The 18618-nt window shown below is 43.9% G+C and overlaps 1 protein-coding gene across 2 annotated transcripts in view; it reads left to right on the top strand.

Annotated features, from left to right (window-relative positions):
• ARHGEF3 (Rho guanine nucleotide exchange factor 3) overlaps window positions 1-18618 on the top strand; it is a 179742-nt gene that overhangs the window by 91400 nt on the left and 69724 nt on the right. The window contains exon 1 of one of the 2 annotated variants that reach the window (XM_047094553.1): window positions 17081-17314. The exons of the other annotated variant lie outside the window; for it this stretch is intronic. Coding sequence (XP_046950509.1) covers window positions 17219-17314 — 96 coding nt within the window. The 5' untranslated portion in view covers window positions 17081-17218. Of the gene's footprint in view, window positions 1-17080; window positions 17315-18618 lie in introns of those variants that run through there. 2 annotated transcript variants of the gene reach the window in all.

Genomic DNA, 18618 nt, shown 5'->3' with positions numbered 1-18618 from the left:
CCTTCTGGTGCTTTGCTAATAACAAATGACCTGTGAGAGGATTTCACAAGACTCAGAGGGAACCTCGATCGTAAAACAATCCTTTATAAATTCATTTAAGCTGTCTTTTCTTTTTTTCTCTTGTGATATGTTTAAGACATCCGTCTTATACTGTAACATTTTACTCAGCATCTGCTGCAAGGGGAAACTATGGGATGATTCTTGCTTCCTGATCAAAGTAGGTGAATTCCTAGCAGAGGTCATTGGAAAAATATTTGAGGGAGGAGAGAAATATTTCTTCCTTTACTCTTGGTAGGCTTCCAAAGAAGAAACAACAACAACAACAAAAAAAACTGATTTGAAGAAACTGATGGTTTACAATATTTATGGCAACACCATTTACCAAATGCCTTGGTTCTACCTGTAGTTATTACCCACCTAGGTTCACTGTTCTCCCCTGCAATGTTTTCATTATAAAAGAACATAACCACACCACACGGTGCATAATTGATACAACCATGATTTCTATTGTGTGTGTTTTCCCTGCCAGCCTTTTCACATGTATACATACTATGTAGGTGCTCTAATAAATGGCTTTCACCCTTGCTTTTTTTTAGCTTAGCATTTTTTGTGTTGCTTGACTTCATTAGTAACTTCCTACTGCTTACACTGGATGTCCTGTAATTTAATTAAACATGCCCTGTTGTCCAACACTTGGATTTCAGGGCAACTTAGCACAGGACTAGAAAATGTGGGCCCTGGAGCCAACCTGACCCAATTTCCTGTTCTGCCATTTCTTAGCTGTGCCATCTTGGAGACTAACCAGGAGAAAAATGATACTTTCCTCAAAGGGTTGTTTTGATGTATATAAAGCATTTAGTATGGTTCCCGGCACATAGTACATTCTCCATATTCAATAGCTAGTCTTTTTTTAAAAAAAAATTTTTTTTCAACGTTTATTTATTTTTTGGGACAGAGAGAGACAGAGCATGAACGGGGGGGGGCAGAGAGAGAGGGAGACACAGAATCGGAAACAGGCTCCAGGCTCTGAGCCATCAGCCCAGAGCCTGACGCGGGGCTCGAACTCCCGGACCGCGAGATCGTGACCTGGCTGAAGTCGGACGCTTAACCGACTGCGCCACCCAGGCGCCCCTTCAATAGCTAGTCTTATTATCTCTCCTTAGTCACTATTAAATGACAATGCACTGAAAATATTTTCTTTTGCGTTATTTTCATTTGGTAAATTAACACATGTAGGAAAACTGGGCTGAGACATCTGCATATTTATATTGCTCTTGGTGGATGTTGATATCTCTCGATATCATGGTCATTTCCACTGTCACCCACAATTCCAAGTATGCCATTTCACTATACCTTCATCAGCACTGGAAACTATCATTTGCTAAGTTGGGCAATTTAGTGTGTTAGACACAACACCTTGTGATCTGCCCACATTAGAAAAGTAGAGAGAATGGTATAATTAGCGCCTCTACTCACCCAGCATCCAGAATCAACAATGGCTAACCTCTTCCCAGTCTCTCCGCACCACGTTTTCAGCATCGTGTCATTTCAGTTGTCAGAACTTTGGTGTATGTCTCTACCTGATAAGGACTTTTTTTTCTTTTAACATAATCCCCAAGCCTCATCCCACTTAACAAGACTAACAAGAATTCCTTCACATCATCTAATATTCGGTCCAAAGTCAGATTTCCCCAAATTCAAATTTGCCTTTTGACTGCATCTTCTTCAGTGATAATGAAGGAATTCTTGTTAATTTGTCTCAGAGAGATCCGTTTGGGGGGGTGGGGGGGTGGGAGGGGTGCCTGGCTGGCTCAGTAGATAGAGTATGTGACTCTTAATCAAAGAGGGCCTGTTTGAATCAGGATCCCAACATGGTTCACCTGTTTCTTATGATCGTTACTCTGTAAAACTTCCCCCTCCCAGCTTTTCCCGCCATGATTTGTTGGAGAAATCAGATCATTTGTCTTGTGGGATGTTTTTTGTCCTGGTTTTGGTGATGGCTTTCTCATAGTGCAGCTTAACTTTTTTTTCCCTCCTATTTTCAGTAAACTGGTAGGTAGGTGGATCTGGAGGTTTGATAAATACCTTCCTTAATTTTAATGGGGTATTTTGAGGGGACAGTACCCCCTTACAGTCTTTCCCTGAGTAGAGTCTTATGCAGTTTTTACTGGCCTCCCTGGCACTAGAAGAACAGCTCAAAGATTCTGTTGACCATTAAACTAGTTGGAAGAAGTTTAATATAGGAACCGGTGATTATATTAGCTTAAAAATACTCAAGTTGTAGCAACTCATTGTTCTGGAAGTCATTCTTTCATTGTTCCAGTGCCCTAAAAACAGATCCAGAGGTAGGTGTGGGCAGGCCAGGCCCTACCCTCCAGTTCTAGGTGAAGAGATCACCAGAAAAGGTACCTGTAAGGCTATAGACGGTTAAGTAATTTCAGAAGTTGCCACCTGACAGAACATGGTTAATAAGTGGTAGTAATAAGGGTTGTTAGAAATCTAAAGAAGGGGGGTGCACCTGGGTGGCTCAGTCAGTTAAATGTCTGACTCTTGATTTGGGCTCAGGTCACGAACTCGCGGTTTGTGGGTTTGAAACCCATATTGGGCTCCACACTGCTGACCGTGTGGAGCCTGCTTAGAGTCTCTCTCTCTCTCTTTCTCTCTCTCTGCTCCTTCTCCACCCCCTTCCCCACCCACTTGCATGCACTCTCTCTCTCTCAAAATAAATAAACTTAAAAAAGAAAGAAAGAAAGAAATCCAAAGAAGGAACCCTGTGGGCTGGGTTGATCTGGGAGGGCTTCTGAGAAGAAAACCTTCGTCTAGGATTTGAATGTCTGGTGACGTCTGAAAGGCAGAGAAGTATAGGGAGGGGCTATTCCGGACCTGAGTTCAAAGGTACCCAAGACTTTTTAAATGTCAGCCAATCCCTCCACTCATGTTGACGGCCTTCCGTACTTATCTTCTGAGACTTTTTCTGTCCTTTGTTCTTTAATTTATTCAACAAATATTAACAGAGCACCTATTACGTGCCAGCCTTTTTTGTGGCATGGGAACATGGCTCATGAGGCAACTTGATTTCATGGGAGAAACATCAGCTGGAAATCAGAAGACCTGAGCTTACTCTGAAATTTTGTTTTTAGAATAAATGTACAAAAGGAACTCCTTGAGTTACCAGCTAGTCCTGGTATCTCCAGAGTATCTCCAGGTATCTCTAGGTCTGACTGTAGCACACTGTCACCTTTCCTGGGAAGAAAAGACTCTGCTACTTGAATAAAATTATATAAATATATAAGTTACATATATAAATATGTATTATATGTAAAAATTATATATAAATATATATAATTATATATAAATATCTTAATATGTATAAATTATATATAAATATATATATAATTATATATATATTTTTTTTTTATTTTAAATTCTCTTCCCTTCTTTCCTCTCTTGTCTTTCTTGTGAAAGCACTTTATCCTTTGAGCTCTAAAGTAAGTTGGAAACTTATGAAACACTATTTGTCACTGCCCTGGGCAAGGACACAAATGAAAACAAGAAGAATTTTTTCGCTCCCAGACAGCTCACCTTTGTTCAGTTTCCAAGAACGTGGGATAGAGGCAGAGGGAGGGCTCCCCTGCAGTTATCCCGCGGGAAGAGGTGCGCTTATTCACACGGACAAGAACTGATCTTGAGATTGAAACTGGCTTACGGTGGAGTGGGTGGCTAGGAACAAGGGAAAGAAATTGTTAGCATTTTTTGACACAGTCCTTCATCTGCAGCAGCTCAACTTCTATCAGTTTGATCCAAGTCTGTGTTCATTTGAATTCAATTCTGCCAGCATCTACTGAGTGCCTGCTGTGTGCCGTGGTGGTCGGTTCAAGAGGAAGGATGTAGCTTCCCTCCCATTACCTCCACTAGCTCCCCACCTCCAAAGCACCCTGAGTAAGCTTAAGACCTAAGTATGTTCATTGTGGTTACTATGTAAACAGTTTCAAATGAACCTCCTGCCACCCCAGCCCCCCTGATTCCTGAAAGTCTCTCTCTTCCCCTTTCTCTTTCCCTATCACGTAACATTCAGTAGAATTTCATTATCTTCACGATGAAAGGAAACTGTGGAGCCACCCAGTTCTGGTTTGCTGACAGATGTATTCCACTGCTTCCCCCACCCAGGAAATCAGACAGAGCACCACTCATGTCTGGGCTCCTTTGCCCTAACTCTCTAGGTATAAAATGTAAGCGGTCAATGTTCCACGAGACTTGGATTGAAAAACTCTAATCCATTACGTTCGGTTTGATCAAAACGGGACCCAGAAAAGTCAAATAATTTGTCCGCAGCTGCTGTGAGTCTGTGGGTAAACAGGGACTGAAAGGTTTCTTGAGCCTGCCCACGTGTGCTGCCTATAAAGCCACCTGTCCATGCTGGGGACAAGGATCGCTGCTCTGTGGCCTAAAGGCACACTGAAGCCAACAACAGTCCATCCTTGGGGAGGGGATGCAGCTGTGGGGTGAAGACCGCTAGTGTCCTGAGAAGACTAAGTTCTGGTGTGGATATTTAGTAGCTGTGTGACCTTGAGCAAGTTACTTAGCCTTTCTGAACCTCTATACCATCATCTATAAAACAGAGAAAGTACCCTCTTCAGCAGGTTGTGAGGACTCTGTAAGATGATACATGTCACATCCTTGTCACAGTCTGGTGTAAAGCAAATTATTTTCTAGCATTTTAGCACTCACATGTGAACTCACCAGATCACAGTGGTTCCTTTTTGTTCTGTCGGAAGTTAACTGACATCTGTCTGTGTTACTCCATTTTTTGGAAAGAGAATGCAATATGGAAATTTTGAGCTGTGGATGTGGCAAACGTGTACTCTCCTCTTAGAAATTATTTAAACAGCTCTGTTTCAATGATGTGTTTTCAGCTGGCTGGTTGGTTGGTTCCCGGGCTTTAAGGAGATTCTTTCCTCTTCCAGACTTGCCTCCCAGCTCTCTTTGGGACCATAATAAACCTAGCTACTGTTTATAAAATTACTACTATGTGTTAGCCTCTTACCTGGATTCTCTCTAATCTTTACCTCCACCCTTTGAAGTTGGTGCTATTATGTCCTAATTGCAGATGAAGGCTCTGAGGCTCTGAAAGATTGAGTAACTTGTTTGATTGTTCCAACAGTTGAAGATGTTGAAGACTGGAAGGTGGAGAGGCACACTTGTGTGACCTGCAGTTGTCTGGCTGTGAGATTATGTCTGTGGTGACTTTAGCACTTGGGATTTACAATTGTCAGGGTCTAAGTGGCCATCCACCTTCTTTCTTTCTTTTACCAGGAGGGGAAACTAGTGAGCCAAGAAGTCATAGGACTTGACCAAAGTCAGTGTAGGAGTCCAGGGCTAAGATTTGAACCTAGGTTTCCTAACTCTTGTTTGATATTCTTTTAATCATATTATATAGACTTGAATCCTTGACCCTCGTCATCATAGCCTCTGGTACCAGGACAAATAAGTTGCAAATGACCTGCAAATAATTAATGTTCCACTTCATGATTGGAACTGAAGGTTCTGGAAGCAAGGTACTTGCATTTGAACCCCAGCTCTGCCACTTACCAGCTCTGTGACTTTGGGCAAGTTGAACTCCCTTCATAGAAGGACCCACCTCATTGGATTCTTGTGAGGATCACCTGAGATATGTCATGTAGCATCAAGAAACAGTGCCTGGCAGAGAGCAAACTCTCAGCGCACATTAGCTAAGGTCATCATTTGTTGGGTTCCTGGCACTTGCCAGGCATCTTTCAGCACTGGGGCTAGAACCCTGAACAAAAGAGTCATGATTTTTGACCTTATGGAGCTTACAGTTAAGTGGGAGACACTGATGTTAAAGACTAATGAAGCTTATGATTTACTGAGTGCATCTGGTTCCATTTATTTAGAGGGCATTGTTTAGAAGTTGCTGCAATGTAGCTTTCCCTTTGGTTTTGATCTTTGTAAATGGGTGACATCAATGTCAATATTTTGCATCAGAAGCTTGGCCTGCGGTACACAGAGCCCTCAGCCTTGAAGCTCCTGGTACTCCGCACCACATGCCAGCAGCCATCTGTGTGTTGCATCCAGAACAGAACTGGCTGTGGTCCTTCCACTTGGATGTCAGCAGCCTACCCGAGGAGCAGAAAGGAAGTTATGACTGGGGAAAATCCACGAGGCAGCAAGACTTGGTCACTGAAGGAACAGACAGCTCTCCTAGTCATAACAGGCCTGTAGGAAGAGGCCACAGTAGGAACCAAATGTTGCTGTACAGATAACACAGGCACCATACAGCCCAGTACCTATTTTTAAGTAGCAGTGGTATATTTCAGGCCTGTTCCATCCCGTTTATAAGGTAGCTCCATTTCCCTTTCAGGGTTTTTCTTTTGTTTTGTTTGCTCATAGTTGATCTTACCTCGGTTTAAACTTTGCTTTCTTGACCATTTGGTATTGAAAGAACCTTTATTCTTCGATGCATTTCCTGGCAAATGAGGATGCCAAGCTTAATTTTCTTTTTATTTTTTAAATCTATTTTTGAGAGACAGAGCATGAGCATGAGCAAGAGCAGGGGAGGGGCAAAGAGAAAGGGAGACAGAGAATCCCAAGCAGGCTCCATGCTGCCAGCACAGAGCCTGATATAGGGCTCGAACCCACGAAACCATGAGATCATGACCTGAGCTGAAACCAAGAGTCGGATGCTTAACTGACTGAGCCACGCAGGTGCCCCAAGAAAGCTTTTTTCCTTTAATGTTTATCTTAGAGAGAGAGAGAGAGAGAGAGAGAGAGAGAGAGAGAGAGATGCGAGTGGGGGAGGGGCAGAGAGTGAGAGAGGGAGACACAGAATCTGAAGCAGGCTCCAGGCTCCAAGCTGTTAGTACAGAGCCTGATGTAGGGCTCAAACCCTTGAACCCTGAGATCACAACCTGAGCTGAAGTCAGACACTTAACTGACTGAGCCACCCAGGCGCCCCAAGCTGAATTTTCTGATGAACCCATATAAAATATTACCATTCTGGGCTGACTACAGCAAGCCTGCTGATTTTAGATAAGGATGGTTTCATCAGTACAAGATAATATCAGTTTTATTTTCTTTCCTGAAATAAAACAACATAAAATTGAGGCAGTATTTCATAGACACTTTGGTCTTTGCTGTTTTATAGAACCACAGAAGATAAGCATCTGTGTTTAAATCACCTTATTTTTTAGTTCAAGAAACTGGGCCTCACTGAGTTTACTTGACTTATTCAAGGTCACACAGCAAATTTAGAGGTAGAACCAGAATTGGATCCCACATCTTCAAATTTACGTCAGTTCTCTCTTCACTGTGTCACTGCTTTTATATATGCTCCATGGTTAAATCAATACTTGAAATCATGGATTTAGAGGAAAGAATCATTAACCCCTTTGGAAGCAATAAAAGTAGAAAATATCCCCAAATCCCATCTTTTCCTCTCTGATTCATTGAGAAAAAAGAGAGGAGGAAGGTTAATAACAATATGGATTATGTGCTTATTTTGTGCCTAGAATGCTGACATATGTATTATCTCATGAAACTATTCATATATTTTATCTCATAAAAGCCTTGAAAGTCTCATAGCCTCATTTTGCAGTTGATGGCACAGAGGTTTGGCATGGCAAATAAGTTGTACAAAGTCATAGAGTTAGCAAGTGGAAAACTTGGTACTTGCCTCTAGGCTTCTTATTCTAGAGCTTGTATTTTCCTATTCTACCAGGAACTGAAGAATGGGGTGTTCAGAATTCCATAAAGTTGTATTGTAGAGCCAGGGTAGAAGGGGAATCTCTTATTCTTCAAAAATTAATGTCACAAGGTAATGCATGTGTAATTATTTTTCAGTTTACTGGAGCAGTCTGTACGTATTTTTTTCCCCTCACTTTGTAACTTTGCACCTTCCATATTAAAAGTTTCTTTAGGGAATGGAAATTAATTTGGAAGGCTCCATTACTCCTGCTTCCAGCTGGTACAGATGCTTGGCCTCCTCTGGACAGGTAGGAGGGAGAGTACTGGCCTCTTTCTGCTGAGCTCGTAAACTGAAGTGTCTAAATTCAGGAGTGATGCCAGGTGGGGTGGGGACGAGGAAGGGAGGAAAGGGATGTGGTGTTTGGAGCCCATAACTCAGGAAACGTGATGGCACCTAATTTCAGAGTGGCATGAGGCAAGCGTTTAAGAATAATGAGCTATTGTTGTGGGTTTTTTTTCTTTAATGGGTGGGTTGTTTTTATAAAGTTTTATGAACAGGAAACTGAAGCAAAATGCTGATCCCTTTGGTTTTTGAGCCCTGCCAGCATCATTTTCATTTTTATTTTTGAGTTGGTGACAGGCACTTCCTTTAACACTTCTGGGGATAAAGCGTAATGAGACACCCCAAACCTCATTTTATGATAGCAGAACCCAAATGAAGACTTGGAGTTTCAGATCTTCTCGATAACAGCATAAGGGACAGAATAAGATCCCTCCCTGACCCAGACAGAAAGATGGCTCTTTCAGAAACCAAGGTAGTCTGCAGAAATGTTTCCCTTTACAAAATTCTAGAAAATTTGCCCAAAATGTGGCATATCTCTAACGTGCCCAAAAATGGGTCTTGCTGTGGCAAGGAAAATACTGATCGAATTCCCATCCTACCGTCAATCATAAAAACCCAGCCTATCCAGCTAGTGTTTCTCCTGGAGTATGACTTCATCTTAAATAAGGTGGTCCTATCTGTTGTGCATTTTGGATGCACTGGACCAATATTTCAAGCACTTGGCTGCCAACTTCAGAGACGTTAAAAGCTGTTTTGCTCCTGCAGGGCATTTATTCATTGCTTACCTTGTAAAAGTTATGTCTTATTGCACTTTCCTGGCACCAGAGCAACCCTTGAATTTACCCATTGCATTTGGTTTTTCTGGGCCTGCAGACAGCACTGGGTTATTAAAGTTCAAGGAGGAAGCCACGTGATGTTGGCTTTACAATTTTAATTCTCTCTTACCTTCCTCCCTCCCTTCCTCCCACTCCCGAACAGATGAATTTTGTTTCCCATGTACCGTGTCAAAACTAGAATGGGCTCTCAAGGCATCTCTTGTAAGACTCCAGGTTAGGACGCCCAGAGGGGAAGAGCAATACCCTCCCTTGTTAGAGCAGCTGGTGAAGAAATTTCCTTCTTCTCCCATTGGCATCTTTGGATAAAAAAGTCCTTGAGCCATAATTTCACATCAGCCTGGGAACTTTAACACCATGGTTAATCTTGCAGAAACACCAGGCAAAAACCTCCCCTCCCCCTCCAAAGTCAGCCCCTCAAGGCCCAACTCAAGAGAACAAAGTCCCAATATAAACAACACTAGATATGGGCATGGCAAGTTGAATAGAAAAAATAACAGTTTAACCTGGAATCACAAACGTACAGAAGGAAAAGGAAGAAAATGCCTCTGGGGGGCAAGAAAATGACAGATGAGCATGTTATAAGGTACCCCTGAAAATGGACTATTTGACATCCTTTGCCACCAGTTTCAGTCCCCCTGGCAAGTCTACCTTGTTCAGGAATTAGTGTAAATTGCCAGGTATGTGTAAAAAAACAGAGGGAACTGAAAGCTCTCAGTAACATCCAGGACAGCCTCAGAGCTTATACTGCAGGAACCATCTCTCAGAGTGGTCTCAGTGAGTTTTGGATTCCTCAAGAAAAATGTCTACCCATGTCTACTTCTCAAAAAAAATTTTAACAGCCCATTTTGGTACTCTGCATATGATTTCTTGGTCCCATCACAGAAACTTGATATATGCTATGTTCCTTATTGCAAAAATTCTTCTCTGGATTCACCTATTCCGTGACAGCTTCTTTGATTAGCCCTATTTCAATTTAGTTTTCATTTTAACAAATATGGATCATGCTGACACATGCTAGAAGGAGCTGAGCCACTACGGTGAGAGAGAGAGATAATGGTCCCTGTGCCCCTATAGCTCACTGTCAGGTGGTGGAGGAATCAGTCATTAGGAGCTGGGTGAGTGTTGGGGAAAGAGAGGTCTTCAGTGCTGGGGAGCACAAAACAAGGGCTCCCCAACCTAGGAATCTAGGATAGCCTTGGATGAGAGGAATTATCCAGGAAGCCATTTGGTGGTTGTTCTTATGATGCCAAAGAACTAAGTGATCATGCAGCAGTAAAAGTTGGTGAACTAGAAGCCTGTACTTTTGTTCAGCCTTCTGTTGCCAAGAAGTCAGTCAGTCAGTCAGAATAGTGGGCATGTGAGACTTGAATTGCTGAACTTGGTTTTGAATGTCATATGGAAAAATTCAAACATAGCAGAACTCACCTCCCACTTAACCAAAGAACCCAGTGAACCTGCACCCTCTGTCCCATCTATAGTGTTGTCAGACGCCCACGGCATAAGGAACATGTTAGCTAATGGGCTGCTCTCTAACACGCACCAGACGACTTCTGCTCGTACCACATGAGTGAGACACAAACAAGCTTGCCAGGAGTCCCCAGGTCTGCTTCTGCTCATTGAACTCATTCTCTAATTAAGGTCTTCTACACACACTACTCTCCTCCCTGTACCCCCCTCTCTCCTGCCCCAGGTCTTTTTCAAGTAAACATCTCAAGCCAACTGCCCTCCTCCCGTTCTCTACTGCTACAGCTAATTTTTTAAAAGCTTAAATGCAGTCATGTCCCCTGGCCATGAAGATAAGCATGTTTTTAATTGAAACTCTGGATACCAGATTGTAAATCAAGTTCTAAGAGCCAGAACATGTCTCCTGGTGGGTGGCTTAGTTGGTAGTTTACTCGGAGTGTGAACTTGTTTATTTTTCATTGTATCCCTGATGTACCCATACGGATGCAGGCTATCCAACGTTGAATAGCTGGATGAGCAAATAAGCAGCTCTCCATGCCCACTCAGGATTTTGATGCTATAACCATTGGGCTAACTACCCTTGGGCACCTCCGGCCTGAGAATCTGTGGTTCAGAATATTCCTGGAATAGGGGAGGTAGGCAGGCTCATTTGGGAGCCGGCTGATAATTCTAACTCACACCACTGTGCTATTCGATGCACTTTGAGAGGGTTTATCAAAAATTCAAATTTCTAGAGTCCATTGATGAAGATTCCAATTCAGTAGACCCAAAGTGGGGCCCAGGTATGGATTTGATAAGCTTCTCACTTTATTTCACTACAGGTGGTGTCTGGCATTAATGCCCCTGAATTCCCAGAAGTCACATTTCCATAAATGTATAATTTTTCAAATCCTGGCCAGATGATATGAATACTGCTATCATTGATATACACATTTTACACATTTCTCCCACATTTTAATTTTTTTAGAATTAGGATATATCTTATAATTGATCACATGTTATAATTGGCAACATTTTTCTTTCTTGGTAATACATAAAATAATAGCACATATTACAGTCTTTGGCATCTTAGGTTTGGTGAAATATGGTACTTCGATTTCTGAGTTTGTAGTTGATGGAAAACAGTTCTACTATCCAAAACTAGAATGTACATATTTTAGACAACAATTTCTCCATGCAGTGGTTAGTGTAGAAAACCTGTATAACACATAACATTAGCTATAGTCTGAGGGGAATAAATATTTTTGGAGTGTAACAAATTTATTGAATTCTTGGTCAAAAGATATGAAATACTCTCAAACAAATTCAGACTACCCATAAAGTTCAAAGACCCTATAGTAGCATACAGAAAGTGTTCTAAAGACTGGCTTAAATTCTATAAGCAAAACAAGCCTGCTGATAGTAATCAGCTCAAATTGGACAAAGTCAGGATTCTTACTACAAATGAGTGAAGACAGGTTTCCAATCGTACATGCTGTGTGGTCAGAAATACCATATAACAAAAAGACAGTAAATTGAATCCCTTGGGATTTTTGTTTCATCACTGAGTTTGAGTTTCTGCCCCCCAAAACAATTAAATATGGTGGTGAAGGTTTTCCTGGGAAAGACCAAACTTTGAAACATTTCTTCCTCCTCTCTGATTTCTTCTTCAAGTATTATCTTTCATTGAAACTTTCATTTTCACTTATCGTTTGAAGTGCATTTTCATATCAGTAGCAGTTTAAGACAGTTTCCTGTTCCCCACCCTTTATTCCCCTATCTTTTGTTTTCTTGTCCTTTTGTGTTTTATGAAATACGTGATTTTGTTAAGTGTCAGGTTTGGGCAACAGGTAAAGATTCTAGGCATGTCAATATTCTGAGGCAACTTGGCACTGAAGCATTTATTCTTTGCTCCACCATGCCCAAACTGACATTTGTGGTCGAGGTCTGAAGCAAGAATATCCTTAAGGTCAAAACCAACAGATTATCCTGATGCTATATTTCAGTTACACTCTCTCTTTAATGCAAGTTTTCTCAACAGCAGCATTATTGACATTTTGAACCTGTAAATTCTTTGTTGTAGGGGCTGTCCTGTGCATTATAGGATGTCTGCCAGCATCCTGAGTCTCTATCCACTAGATGCCACTAGGACCCCACCCCCACCCCAATGACAATAAAAAATGTATTCAGACATTGCCAAATGTCACCGGGGAGACAAAATTGCCCCCAGGTGAGAATCACCGCTGTAATGAACTAGAGGTGAGGAATGTACCTGTCTGTGGTATATCAGGGCAAGACAAATATTCATTCCCTTTTAAAAAAACATAAAGTCTTGATTATTTTTGCATTATAGCTGGTAATCCACAGGATTAGCTCTATCTTGGGAGAAAGAAAAAGATTGTATCACTTAACCGGTTTTTCAAACTTGTTTCACAAAATGAGATCTTTAAGTGAATGCAAGAATGAAGTCTTCCAGCTTTAGAATATCCAGGGATATATTTTCATAAATCTAGCCTGCAGCCAGTGGACACAACCCCAGGCAGGCAGAGAGTAATAATACTGATATAATTTTGGATATTATCAGTGTTTTGTTGGTGCCATTTTTACCCGTCTGGCAGGAAACCACAGTCCTGATCTCTCAGAATTCACTGCCAGAACTTTTTCAGGCTTTTGACTCCCCTCTCTCATCAAGACTGAAGCGGCAGAGAGGAGAGGGAGCTCAGTCATTAGCTGGGAATGTTGCCCAAATGGAAAGGGGGAAGGGGGAGGTGTTGGTACACATGTGTATCCAACATGTACCTACACGACTGTGTGAGATCAGCAGGGGTGGGAGAGATAGTTCCAGATTCCAAGGAGCAGATGGAGGTGCGTGTGTTCGAAGGCTGGAATGTAGAGGATTGGCTGCTGTCACCTGAGCTCCTTCTGCAAATGCACACCTTGCTGCAGAGGTTATAGTTGAAAGGCCATGTTTTAAAGTCAACCATACTCCTTGAGCAGATGTGTATTACACACCTCCCTGGCACAGAGGTTCAGGAATAGGAAGAGAAGAAAGGGGAGAAATGTAGCTGATTGAGCATCTGCTCTGTAATGAACACTCTTTCATATTTGATGAATGAATGAATGAATGAATGAATGAGCCTTTAAGGAGAAAAAGAACCCACTAACTCTGATGTTAAGTGTAATGGTAACAGGACAAGGCATCGTCCCATTGGCTGAGAAGGTCTCCACAACCACTAACTTCTGAAGTTTTAGCCTCAAGCTGGCCTGTTGTGCTCACCGCCACAGCAGTGAGATTTGAGGAGTTGATTGATGGTCTCCCAGCCATGCCTGGCTGTCTGCTCTTCTGAAAGGAGCTAATAACCAGTGGTGGGCTTGTGTGTGGAGGCCCACCACTCCACCGGCAGCACAAACAAGCCCCACTCGGCCCAGGCGAGAATGCAGGCCCCACTCTTGGCACTGTTCCTGGAAATGAAGAACAGGCGTCTTTATTCCAGTCTCCAGGCTTCTGGCTAGCAAGGAACACTGCCCGGCTGTGAAGCGTTTTATAGGATTATAACGGGTTGTGCTAAAGGCGAGTTCTGAAAAGCACTTTGTGCCACTGCTTTGAGTGAAGCTGACTGTTAGGGCAGTGTTGTTCCTAAGCCCATAAACACACACACACACACACACACACACACACACACACACACACACACACACAGGCAGGATAGGGAATGCCAGGCTCCTGGGGCCCACTCAGCTGGGCAGCACTGCAGAGTTGGCCTGGCTTCCCTCAGTTCTGACACCAGCCTCAGGAGTGTGCTTAGGAACCATCCTGTAGAGCAGCCTGCTTTCTGACAAAGTCTTTGGTCACAGACACCTCTGTTTGGAATCCTAGGCAGAATACCCAAACCCCAAAGCTGCTAATGTTGGAGCAGTACACCACACACGAGGGAGGTTCTGAAGTCAGGGCACAAGGTGGACATTGCATGGAGTCAAAAATACCCTTGAAAAAATTTTAAATGTCTCAAGGACCACATACATACATGGCTTGTGTATACCCCAAATTGCCAGCTTCAGTTTACAGACCTTATTGTACCAAAAATATATGTCTTTAAACACCAGAGCCCTATTTATGGTGGTGAGACATTCATGCTTTGAGAAGCTTAGAAGCATCTGACAAGCCAAGGGAACTCCAGGTCCCCATCTTTCCTTTCACTCTCATTTGGGGGCTTATGCTTTTTTTTTCAGCACTATGTAAATGATTACCGGCCATTAGCAATCTCTTTCTATCTCTATCTCTCTCTCTCTGCCTAACATATCTGGCAGAAAACACAGAAGTTTGCTACACATATGTTCTGTGGCCATGTATATTAATTGATTTTTATTGTTCCAAATCTTTTGAGGAGGGGCAAAAAAAATGTTATGAGAGAGAGTGGATATAGCAGCCTTCCTATCAACCAGTATGACTATTCTTTGCTCTATGATAGTTGTACTTAAACTTGAGGTTAAAGTACCCACTTTTCCATGGGGTTTGTACTGCTACACTGGGCTTAGGGTATGCCAGACTCCCTGCCCAGCCCTGAGGATCCCGCAGTGAATGGACCAGTCGAAGTTTGCTAAGGTCACTCTTTCTCACCAAGTGCTGGAGGTGCACTTCCCAACTAGAGGATAAGGCCCAGCGAACTTGTCAAAGCTCGTCCTCAAAGGGGCTGTTGCTGGCCAGATCATCCTGTTGAGATGGTGGGCCTGAGGGGCCAGAGGAGCAGGAAGAAGACGGGAATGAGGAGCAGCTGCATGTGCTTCAGCTCATATCCTCAGCAGCCAGGGTAGCCCTGAGTGAGGCATGTCACTGCCTCTCCTGGCCCTCCTTTGGCTGCAGAATTAATCAGGGGCTGTGTTAGTTGGGTGCCTTTGGAGATGACATTCCCTTCACGCCCCCACCAAGCTTGGTCAGGCTCACAGGGAGCACTTACATAAGCTCCCCAATCAGCACAGCCCGGGTTAAGAAATGAAGTTGTGTTCGGGAATACAGGTAGAAAAACTCAGTGGTCCATGGTCATCTTTCTCACTGCAAACCTCGTGTTCGATCACCTCCTTCCCACTGCTTGAGTATGTATATTTGAGGGGAAAAAAAAATCCAGGTGTTTTCTCCAATCTCAGCCGGAACCCACTAATTCAGGAGTCTCCTTTACACATGTGGCAACAACGGGGCTAGCAAAACTGGCCAGATTCTGTCTTTTCTGAAGGCAGTTTGTCCACACTAGCTGGACAGGAAAGTAGGTGAATTTAGTGCCAGGGTGTGTGGGTTTGGTACCTGGGATGAAAGATCTATGTATCATGAGGTTTCCTGCCTGGAAAGTGGAAACGGGATTCTGGCCTTAGCTGGAAGCAGAGAACACTGTAACAAGGTCTAGATATTTCCATTCCCATTACCTCCTGTACACCTAAGAAGTCAAAACAAAAGACATCAGCTCCCTAGACCACCACCTGCAGTGGTCATGACTTTGATGGGGGCCAGGGGGTGGGATTTCAACAGTGCAGTCTACAAAATAACTTTTGAGACAGTGATCATTTTAATATTAAAAAATTAATTTCCCAAGTAACACATAAATATATTTTTCTTGTAAAAAATTTAAGAACATTAGCTATAAATTTAAAGTCTCTTTTACAGCCTTTAATTCCAGGTGTATACCTGGCATGGATTGCCTCCCCTAGCCCCAAGGGGACTTGTAAGTTTGCTGTGCATCCTTCTGGATGGTTTTCAATAGTATTTACCTCCATTTTGCTATAGAAAATACATGGTATTATGTAGATGTGTTTTCAACACAAATGGTATTAATATTGGGCTTACTCTGCAATTGTTCTTTAACTGAATGTGATACATACACTGGAGATCTCTCCATGCCACAACCCTGGACCCATCTTGTTTTTGACTGCTGCTGAGTGGGGTTTTATAGGGAGGAGAATTTATTCAAGCATTCCCTGTTGATGGATATTACAGTGGTTCCAGTTTGGGGGTTTTGCTTGTTTGCTTTTTACTGTTCCAGACTGGGCTGCAGCAAATGATCTTAGAATTGCCTATTGAACATTTACAATGTAGTTCTCCAGTAAGGCATGGTATAGCCAACCGGGTCCTGCTGCAGAGCTTCATCTTGAACAGACCCTGTCAGACTGCCCTTGTGAGCGGCTGACAGCCACTAATCAGCCTCTTCATATTTAAAAATGGGTACAGAGGAAGGCGCCCAAGGGAAGTCTCTGGAAGTGGTGGAAATACATTTCCTGATTGTGGAAGTGGTTACGTGAGTGTTTACATTTGTCAACACTCAACTGACTATATAACTTAAAGTGGGCACATATTACTGTTTATAGACTATACACTCCAGTGACGTTCAGATGTTCATTAAAAAAAAACCACACAACTGTGGGGGGTGGAGACTTGCTGGGAATAAGGCAAGACGGAATACTACCTCTTCTTAATATGGGCTTTTAAAATGCTGGCTTTTCCTTCCACCGGGTCTCCTCTCTACTCGCCGCCTCTTCCACTCCCGGAGTGAGGGGTAGTCGTTGCACGGGTGGCCTCGGGCCTCCGCCTCGCGGAAGGAAAAGACCCTCGGTAGAATCGTCCCTCTCCTCGCTGGGGCGTTTCCGCGGGGCGGTACCTGGGCGTTCCAAGGACGCGTGGGGGCGGGGCCGAGGCGGTGCCCGCCCCGCCCCAGGTGGGTGGGCCCGCACTAGGCTCCGCCCCCTTTCAGCCGGAGAGCCGAGTCGGTCCCACCCGGCAAGAAGCCGGCTGTCAGTCTCCGTGCCGCCACTGCCGCCGGGCACCGTGAAGCTGGGGCCCCCTTTCGCCTGGGAGTTTTGTAGTCGCCTCGGGTCAGCGGTGACATCCCAAAGAGCAGGCCCGGCAGCCACCATGGTGGCCAAGGATTACCCCTTCTACCTCACGGTCAAGAGGGCGAACTGCAGCCTGGAGGTACCCCCAGCCAGCAGTCCGGTCAAGGACGCCGAGGTAGGGTCTCCACCTGGACCTCTCTGGGTCCATCTGTCAGTCCCTCTGTCTGTCTCCATCTCTCAGTCCCTCGGCTCCCTCTCTGTATCAGTCTCTCTCTGCCTGCATCTTTCATTCGGTGTGTTCCTCTTTCTTTCTCTCCCTCTGCTTCTGCGAATCCCTCTCCCTCTCCCCATTTCTCACACTCACTGTCTCCCTCCATGTCTCACTCTCTGTCTCTGCCTCCTTTTTGCCCCTTCTCTGGGGATCATCATGAGCCTCCTCCCCTATCCCTGTCCCCCTTCCTCTTGGCCAGGGAGCAGCTAGCTGCCTCCTCACCCTTGCCTCTCGCATCCTGCAGGGCTCTCAGACTGTCAGTCTTCTGTCTAGACCCAACAGAGGGACTTTCTCTTAATATATCCTTAGGCCCAGATGTCAGTCAAGAGCTACCTTTCAAGCTTGGGCTTCCTCTTGCCTGGGTTGGGAAGCAAGAGAAGGCCTTTGGGGGCCGTCTCACCTGTCAGGCTTGACCTCACAGTTGTTTGGCAGCAAAGACAGGACCTGGCACCTCTGCTTGTCATCTGTGGCCATTGGGGTCATTCAGCTGGAAGTCTGGGGGCTAAATGAGTAGTCTGAGTGTCTTGTACGTGGAGCCCGAAAATGAATTAAACTCCTTGAGGGCAGTGGAAAGCTGTCTTGGAACACTAGAAACAATTATCTTTCTGAAAGGGAACTTTCCAGTGCCTTAAGGGTGATGTGAAGGAGTCCTCCTGGCTTGTATTTAGTCTTGCCATTTACTTCTGTGTGTTATATCTCTGGCAAAGAGCTCAAAAGGCTGGGTTCAACTGGAAGAGAAAGCATCCTTCTTTGTCTTTAAGGTTCTTAGGGAATATAGTTGCTTCCATTAGACCACAGCTTTGCTGTGGCTGAGCTGTAGTGGAACCCACGGGACCCAGCTCATCACTGCTGCTCATGTGTGTATCTGAGAGATCATCACTGTGCCCAACCACGACTGGGGAAAGTCTGGAGACAGATGTGCATCCGACCTTGTCACAGCATTCTTAAGGGTTCTCTACCTACCCACCACCCTTGGGTCTACTTATCTGTGTGCACTTGGCTCACTGAATTATGTATGTTTGGGAGGACAGCATCAAAGATTCATTGCCTCTAACAAGAGCTGCTCCAAGCTGACAAGACTCCAAACAGTCTTCAGTTGTAATCAGCTTTCTGTAAGCTGAGCACAACTAACTTCTCACCCCCACCCCCACCCCACACTCCAGCTCAGTTGTATATTTTCACAAAGAGTTTTTGTTCCTAGTAGCTGT

This window comes from Lynx rufus, unplaced genomic scaffold (genome assembly GCF_022079265.1).
Source record: "Lynx rufus isolate CCGP_SWC_20201006 ecotype Redwood Valley unplaced genomic scaffold, mLynRuf1.p SCAF_4, whole genome shotgun sequence".
Taxonomy (NCBI): domain Eukaryota; kingdom Metazoa; phylum Chordata; class Mammalia; order Carnivora; family Felidae; genus Lynx; species Lynx rufus.
The sequence above is the reverse complement of the archived record's forward strand: the minus strand, read 5'-3'. Positions and strand labels throughout refer to the sequence as shown.